General features: G+C 41.4%; 1 protein-coding gene across 1 annotated transcript in view; it reads right to left on the bottom strand.

Annotated features, from left to right (window-relative positions):
• LOC100955743 (signal transducer and activator of transcription 5B) overlaps window positions 1–8,959 on the bottom strand; it is a 76,844-nt gene that overhangs the window by 7,034 nt on the left and 60,851 nt on the right. The window contains exons 11-14 of the mRNA XM_023511244.1: window positions 5,977–6,183; window positions 4,194–4,288; window positions 3,973–4,103; window positions 2,443–2,613 (exon numbers count right to left, since the gene is read on the bottom strand). Of these exons, the coding sequence (XP_023367012.1) occupies window positions 2,443–2,613; window positions 3,973–4,103; window positions 4,194–4,288; window positions 5,977–6,183 (604 nt within the window). The remainder of the gene's footprint in view (window positions 1–2,442; window positions 2,614–3,972; window positions 4,104–4,193; window positions 4,289–5,976; window positions 6,184–8,959) is intronic.

The raw sequence follows: 8,959 nt of genomic DNA, 5'->3' as shown, positions 1-8,959 counted from the left end.
CTCAAAAAAAAAAAAAAAAACACGTCATTAAGAAAAAAGCAATTGCAAAGGAAAATGAGCAAGGAACATGAACATGCCCCTCACAGACAAAGTACAAACGGCCACTGATGTGGTTAAAAAATATAGGCTCTGGGGCTAGACTGAGTTGACATTCTGATTTGGCTGATTGCCAACTGCGTGACCCTTGGCAAATTATTTTAACTTCTCTGCTGCCTTATTTTCCTCACGTATAAAATAGGAATAATAACAGAAGTGACTTTGCAAAACGAGTCTGAGGATTAAATAAGATACTGTATGAAAAATGCTCAGAAAAGTACCTGACACAGAGCAGCCACTAACAGATGTTGGCTGCTATTGTTATTTTATATCCGATTTATTATTATTGCTATTATCATATGAAAAGATATTTGGCCTTACCTAGAATCAAAGAAATGAAAATACGACCCATAAGGTGCCATGTTTATGCTGATCAGTCTGGCAGACATGAAACGGATGACTAGAATCTGTGGTTGGCGGGGGGATGGAGAAGCAGACTCCCTAACAGACATCAGTGGGTATGAAAAAGGATTCTGCTTTCTTTCTGACACTCTGGAAAGATGTGTCAAAGAGCTTACAAAGTATATACCTTTGACAAGAATTCTGCTTTAGGAATTTATCTTTTTTTTTAAAAAATTTCAGATTAATATGAGGGTACAAACCATTAGGTTATAATGTTTGCATTTGTTAGGTAAAGTCCCTGTTGTAGCTGTGCCCCTCAACCCAGGAGGTGTGCCATATACCCTTTATAATGTGGCCATAAGGTGGGAGCACACCAATCTCCCTCTTTGCCCCCCACAACTTGAATTGAATTGAGTTTTTCTCCTGGGTAGGCCTGTATTAGTTCATCTACTGGCTTCATATTAGTATTGAGTATATTGGATATCTGCTTTTCCTTTCTTGTGATATTTTACTAAGAAGAATGTGAGGAATTTATCTTAAGAAAACAGTTGAGCAAGACACAGGTAACAGGTTATCTCAACATTAAGCCCACCAAAAAACATGAATAACTTAAACTGTAAGTCTCTGAAATAACCAATATGGAACGTGTCATGGAACAGCCATAGCATGAGATTCTATGCAACCATCAAGTGATGTGGAAAGACTGCATTTACTGAGCTGTGACTCTGCCAAGGATAAATTTTCTTTTCTCTCTCTCTCTTTTTTTTTTTTTTTGACAGAGTCTCATTCTGTCATCCTGGGTAGAATATCATGGTACCGTAGCTCACAGCAACCTCAACTCCTGGGCTCAAACGATCTTCTTGCCTCAGCCTCCTGACTAGGTGGGACTACAGGTGCCCACCATGTCTGGCTAATAGGGATGGGGTCTCACTTTTGCTCAAGCTGGTCTTGAACTCCTGAGCTCAAGTGATCCACCTGCTTTGGCCTTCTAGAGTGCTAAGATTATAGGCGTGAGCCATGGTAACTAGGATAAATTTTTAAGTGGAAAAAAAGAATCAGGTCACAAAAGACTACGTGTGGTATGATCCAATGCCCGACCTGTCAATGGGGACTCTGAGGCCCACCATGCTCCAGCCTCAGTGCCTGAGACTTTCTGCAGCTAGAGCAGCGGTTCTCAACCTGTGGGTCACAACCCCTTTGTAACAATGAAAATACATCGTGACATTAGGAAGGTTGAGAACCACTGACCTAGAGCTTCTCAGGCCCTCAGGAGGCTTTTCAGACTCATAAAGCTCACTCCCACCCCAGATCCCTCAGCCTAGAATGGTTTTCCTAGATCACTGCATGGCCACTTTATCTGGGTCTCTTCAAACATCTCTTCCTCAGAGAAACCTGTCTTGGCCACTCTCCTGAGATGCTACCCCCACTGTCCTCCCTGACACTTCTCTATCCCTCTACCTTGCTTTTTCTTCAGAGCATCTATCACCAAATAGATATATTTGTTGACTGGTTTATGGTCTTCTGACGTACCAAGAGGCATCAGGTGACAGAATGGAGGAAGGACACTTATCCGTAGAGAGTGGAAGAACAGTCACTGCATTGTTTACAGAGGTTAATCTCTATGTGGCAAATATTGTGGGATGTTGAGTTTGCTTTCTTTTCCATGCTTTTGTGTATTTTCTAAAAATTTTCTAATAAATATGGAGTACTTCTAGACTTGGAATGCAAATATAACTATGTTTTGAAAAACCAAATTTTACTTTCCTAATTTTGTTTGATCTAACCGTGTATTAAAAGCAATTTGTTCCCTTTGATCTGATATTTGGGATTAGAGGCTGGTGTTTTTTTAGTATGACTGAACAATATGTCTGCCCTGGTAAAGCTCAAACAGCAGGAACTGGAGGCTAACCGTGTAGGTTTTCATGTAGGAGATAAGACACACACACACACACAAAACCAACCCCAAATCACAACAAAATCAAATCAGAATGCGAACATTGTTACCAGTAGAAGGCTCGCAGGGAACTGGCGTATAATATTTGGAGTATACTTCATCTTTCGGCCGATCAGGAAACACATAGATAAGGTAATTCAAGTCTCCCAAGCGGTCGGCTAGGGACCGGATAGAGAAGTCTCTAGTGGTGAAAGGCATCAGATTCCAAAACATTCTCTCCTCTGGATCAATAAACAGAACAATCACATTCTAAACATGATTCCCAAACAAGAAAATTTAAAACCCAACAACACTACAAATTCAAATTCACCCATTAAAATTGTCCCAATAGGAAATTCCATTTTAAAATTACCATGGCTGTAGATAAAATAGTTTTTAAAAACCATGGGTAGCAGGTAATACACACATCACTTCCCTAGAGATCCAGTGACCTCAGGTAATTTCAAGTTCAAGCATTAGTCCATTCCTCGCTAGAAGAAACAATTCTCGTAGAGCCTAATCCCTAGTTTCTGATACAAAGGTATAAAAGAGAGATGGAACGCACACAATAGCAAGATAAAGCACAAATGCTATTAAAAATATTAAAACTAATAAAGTCCGTAAGTCACAAAAACCAAACCAGCAAGCTACTTTTATTGTTAGAGAACTCACTTTCTTAGGTGGAAATGATTAATGGAAATATCTTTATATTAAGATAAAGGAACAACAGAAATAGCATTTTTAAAAATTTTCTTTGAGACAGTCTCGCTTGGTTGCAACAGATAGAGTACAATGGCATTGTTACAGCTCACAGCAACCTCAAACTCCTAGCTTTAGGCTATCCTTCTGTCTCAGCCTTCCATATAGCTAGGACTATAGGCATTCGCCACTATGCCCACCTAATTTTTTTAATTTTTAGTTGGAGATGGGATCTCACTCTTGCTCCGGCTGGTCTTGAATTCCTGAGCTCAAACATTCCTCCTGCTTTGGTGTCCCAGAGTACTAGGATTCCAGGTGTAAGCCACTGCGCTCAGCCTAAAATAGCCTATTATTACTACTCAAAGGACCGTCAATCATCAAAGTACAGGAGAACCTCCCTAGATTAACCACTTCCTTAACATGACCTAATCTTCATAGACTGGAAATGCATCGCATGGATGTGTCAGTACAGTAGGCCTAGTTCCTTATGCTGACTGCCTCCGTATTCTGACCAGTTTGTTATAGTTCCTTAGGTGGTCAGTTTACAGAGGTTCTACTATAGTTCTTCACTGAAATAAACTCCAGGTTGAGTAATAATAAGGCAAACATTTCAAGAGGGGAGCAATGGAGATTCTGCACAGACTGCTGTACCTCAGGCATCTGTATCATGGTTACAACTTTTGTATTTCCTGAAATTAGCAACTGTGTTTCCCATCATAATTTTTATAGGCTGCTGTATTATGGGCATCTATGTCATGGTTATACATTTGTGTCTCTGTAATTAGTATTGTCCCCAACAAATAAGTACTCAATAAATTGTCTGCTAAAATAATTTTGTAACAAAAGCTGCTAACTTTGGACACAAAGCCAAGATATGTCTTAAAAAAAGGATGGACACCCACGAGAATCGAACTTCCACGCAATGGTGATGCCACCAATTTCTGAATCACTGAATCTCAGCAGAAAGGTCCCATCCGGCTTGTTAATGAGCAGGTCGTGGGCCTGTTGCTTGTTCACAAAACCCAGAATGGCCCTGGATCACAAAGGACAGAAGCAGAGTGTGAGGATGTATCAATGCCAGAAAGACGACTTTCATTGTCTAATGAGAAATGACAATTCTCACCCATCATTCCAATGAGGCTTGAGATGTTTTTTTAACACTTCCATCACGCCATCAAACCACTGCCAGAAAGTGTAATTCCGTCCTGGTAAATTCTCCTGGTTGGAGATACAAGAAGGAACATAAGAAAGCAAGGGTAACACTTGAAATATTATGTGTACCTGGGCATATTTCAACTGGAAAATTACATGGAAAATAAACATTGCACTGCCAGAAGCATACAGATACAAAAGCCTACCAGAGTTTAACCTAATGGCCCTACAATCAAAAAACAGAAATGGAGAAGAAAAGAGAAAGAAGGAGAAAACACCAAAGTACAATTACCAACAACCAGTGGACTCCTGCTATAAACACTTTCACTTGGTTCTGGGCTGACCAGTCCCTCACTATTTTTAGTGTGTGCTCTGTGACCAGCAGTATTATCATCACCCAGGAGCTCCTGAGAAATGCCAATATTTTAGGCTCCAACTCCAACCTGCTGAATCACCATCTGCCTGCCTTTTAATGAGAAGCCCAGTTGGTTTGTGAATATGAACTGGATTAGATCATACTGTAAGGCTATGGAGACGCTTCATTACGCAGATGTTCCCAGAGGTCATCAGGGAGATGCAGCTGCCTGGCTCTACTGGGAGGTAGGGGCCTAACTGCAACTGCTCAGATAGACAACTGCGACCTCCCCCTTCTCTCATCAAACCTATCAGCAAAACTTTGGCCAACCTGTTAACACAGAACTCTTTAAAAAACTAAGACCATGGGGGCAGCGCCTGTGGCTCAGGGGGTAGGGTGCTGGCCCCATATACTGAGGGTGCTAGATTGAAACCCGGCCCCGGCCAAACTGCAACAAAAAAATAGCTGGGTGTTGTGGTGGGCGCCTGTAATCCCAGCTACTTGGGAGGCTGAGGCCAGAGAACCACCTAAGCCCAGGAGTTGGAGGGTGCTGTGAGCCGTGTGATGCCGCAGCACTCTATCAAGAGTGATAAAGTGAGGCTCTGTCTCCACCAAAAAAACCAACAAAAACCCTAAGACCATAAAGTCTGAATCAAAGACATTTATCAAACTTGGCTATCTGATGTGACCTTAGAGAAAAATTTGACTTGTGATGTCTGAATTACCAGGTGCTGGGGGGCAGTATCTTTCATGGGCTGAGGGTCCCATGAGAGGCTGACCTGGCATTAGACATCAGGAGACTTCAGAGAGTGAATGGAAGAAAGCCATGGAACTCTGATCATCCAAAAAGCTTAATGTCTGCTTTGCTCCATTTCCTATTTTTTTTTTTTTTTTGAGAGAGTCTCACTATGTCACTCTCGGTAGAGTGCCATGGTATCACAGTTCATAGCAACCTCAAACTCTCAGGCTTAAGCGATTCTCTTCCCTCAGCCTCCCAAGTAGCTGGGACTATAGGTGCCTACCACAGGCCTGGCTATTTTTCTATTGCAGTTGTCATTGTTGCTTAGCTGGCCCAGGTTGAATTTGAACTCGCCACCCTCAAAGTACGTGGTTGGCACCATAACCACTGTGCTACGGGCACCGGCCAGCTCCATTTCCTTTACAAAGGAAGAAAATACACTAACTGCACATAAAGCCCAACTTACTTAAAACACGCAAAAATGTTGCTTTGTACATGAGACCTGAATGACTATTAAGTTGTCTATCCGTCTATCCAGAAGCTTCTATTATTTTTGGTTCATTTTATTAGAGACAGGAAGAACAATGACCTATTGCAGGGAGACTCCTGGAGGGGTCAGAAGGACCAATCTAACAGCAGCTGATGGCCCAGGTGCCTCACCCTGTTGAACTGGGACCAGGACACAGACATGTTGTTGTAGTCTTCGAGGTGGCTGTGGCTGCTGTTGAACAGTTTCTGTGCCAGGAACACGAGGTTCTCCTTGGTCAGGCCCCGGTTGCTCTGCACTTCGGCCTTGAATTTCATGTTGAGCGCCTCACACAGCTGCGGCCACAGCACTTTGTCAGGCACAGCAAATGGCACCCTGCCCTGAGTGGGAAAGAAGCCAGAATCTTATGAGAAAACAGTTGCAGGATTTATTCCCTCAAGCCACAAAAGAAAAACATCAATGGCTGGGAAGGCATTACAAGCATTTATCCTGCAGAGACGGAGAATAAATTCAAACTTTCTTAGAACTCAGAAGGATCCATTTCACCTTCTTTACACATAACTAGAAGGTAACCTCACACTGTCTATGCTGCTTCATAAATGACTTGCTGAACCGACAGTCCAATCCTATTCTAAGAGCCACGAAAACAAATCAAGGTCTGGCTCTTATGTGATGAATTCCTTGGGCATTTAGAAATCTAAGACTGGTTCTTTTGGTGCAGAGAGGAGGATATATGTATGTGTGCACAGTGAAATGCCTTCTGCCAAGAACTCCAGTTCACAGAGAAACAATTTGGTATGGAACAGTGGATATTTCTAATTGAACAACTTTATTGAGAAAGAGGTCACAATATGAATTTTTAATAAACTGCTTTTTATCCCATTCAGCCATGATATTATGTAATTTTTATGAGAACATTTTTATTTTATTTTGTTATCGAGGCAGGATCTTGCTCTGTGGCCCAAGATACAGTATAGTGGCATGATGATAGCTCCCTGTGGCCTCAAACTTCTGGGCTCAACTGATCTTCCTGACCTCTGCCTCTGGAGCACATAGGACTACAAGTGCATGCCACTTCACCCAGTTCTAAAATTTCTTTAAATAGAAAATTCCTTCAGATGATATAAAATCCAAAAAGCACATAAGGGTATTCAGTGAAGTCACTTCCTTATGGGGACCCAATTCTTTTCCTAAAGGCATCTAATCTAGTTTCTTGTGCATACTGCCAAAGATATTCTATAAATGTTGACAATTACATATAATTTTTCCTTCTCTTTTCTTAGTATAAAACCCCGCATGTCCTGTGTCCCCCTTTTCACTCAACAATGGATCCAGGAGACCTCATATCAGCACATGAAGAAATTTTCCCTGAAGCTCACAGATGGGCATCTGTGTCATAGCCTCTGCCCTCCAGTTGTCACAGTGCTGCAATGTACTTATGTTATTGGACACATATGCAAATTTATTAGAATAAATTTCCGCAAGTAATTATTTTAAAATAGCACAAGATGTACACTAGTCATTTTCATAATGGAACATGTTAAAAATGTTTATTTATTTAGACAAAATCCTTTTCTGTAATTACATGCTACAGAAAAAGCCAGAGTTATCGAGACGAGTTAGAGTCCTGGATGGGCAGGGAGGGAAATGAGAGAATATGAGCCCATCTTCTCTAGGACGCTTGTTAGGACAAGCTGCAGGCAGATATGTTCAAAGAGGAATCTCCAACTCAGGTTTTATAGCCCAAGTATGGTAGAGTCTGATGAAAATCTCCCCTTTGTAATAAAATATCGTTCTCCAAAGAGGACTGTTGGGAATGCTAAGACTCTTCAAGTTGGCCCTTACAAAAAGATGCATTTTATGTCCCAAATAATGAGCAACCCGTTACGATGCTTTGTGGGGACTATCTTTACTGGAGACGTGTAACATACAGACCTCCGTCTACTGAAATGTTTTGAAAGTGCTCCTCCTGCAGCCCATCAGTTGGTATTTGGGAAGCATTCAGAAGCACAAATCCACAAAACTGTATCTGTTCCCTGAGAGAAAGCACCTTACTCTGCATGAGAGACCGGGAATGAATCACAGAATCTAACATTTGGAAAGGACATTTTAATGGCATCCTTGTTTACTGAAAGGAAGACAACCAGGAGCAACTTCTGAGTTAAACTAACCTCTTGAGAGATCTAAACTACAGACGGAACCTGGGGTCCCAAATCTCCGTCTGATTTCACCCACTATGTGACAAGCATTTTTTCAGTGTTATCCGATTCGATCTTCCTAACAGTACCGTGAAGTATCACTTACTAGAAACTCAAGCTCAGGTAAAGTCAACTGCCTATGGTCACAGGGTAAGGAAATGAGAGAGTCTGGATTCAAACCTGGGCCTGATGGCCTATGTCCTTTATGCTTACCACATTCCTTCTACTCTGCTACCCACGAAGGGAAGCAGCATTTCTTTCTTTTCTTTTCTTTTTTCTGTTTTCTGAGATAGAGTCTCACTCTGTTGTCCTCGATAAAGTGCCATGGAGTCAGCCTAGCTCACAGCAACCTCAAACTCCTGGGTTCACATGATCTTCCTGCCTCAGCCTCCTGAGTAGCTGGGACTGGAGGTACCTGCACAATGCCTAGATAATTTTCCTATTTTTTTCTTTTTAATTATTTTTTATTAAATCATAACTTTGCACATTGATACATTTATGGGGTTCAGGGTACTGCTTCGTCGATATACAATGAACTAAGCAACACATCCATCACAATTATACTCATTTCTAAATAGTTCTGAAATGTACCATTGCATCATGCACATTAGGTGAGGTCCCCCCAAATACACTCCCCTCTTCCCATCATCCCCTCTCCTCTCTCTCCTCTTCCCTTCTACTATCTGGACTATAGTTATGTTTTGCCATTTGTATGAGTGTATAGGTGGTTATATATTGATTTCATAGTAGTACTAAGTACACTAGATACTTTTCCCCCCATTCTTGAGATACTTTGCTAAGAAGAATATGTTCCAGCTCCATCCAGGTAAACATAAAAGATGTGAAGTCTCCATCTTTTTTATGGCTGCATAGTATTCCATGATGTACATATACAATTTTTCTATTTTTATCAGAGACAGGGTCTTACTCTTGCTCAGGTGGGTCTCCAACTCCTGAG

Source organism: Otolemur garnettii, unplaced genomic scaffold (genome assembly GCF_000181295.1).
Source record: "Otolemur garnettii isolate 467f Iridium unplaced genomic scaffold, OtoGar3 scaffold00018, whole genome shotgun sequence".
In the NCBI taxonomy this organism is placed as follows: Eukaryota; Metazoa; Chordata; class Mammalia; order Primates; family Galagidae; genus Otolemur; species Otolemur garnettii.
Note: the sequence above shows the minus strand (reverse complement) of the source record. Positions and strands in the feature narration are given on the sequence as shown.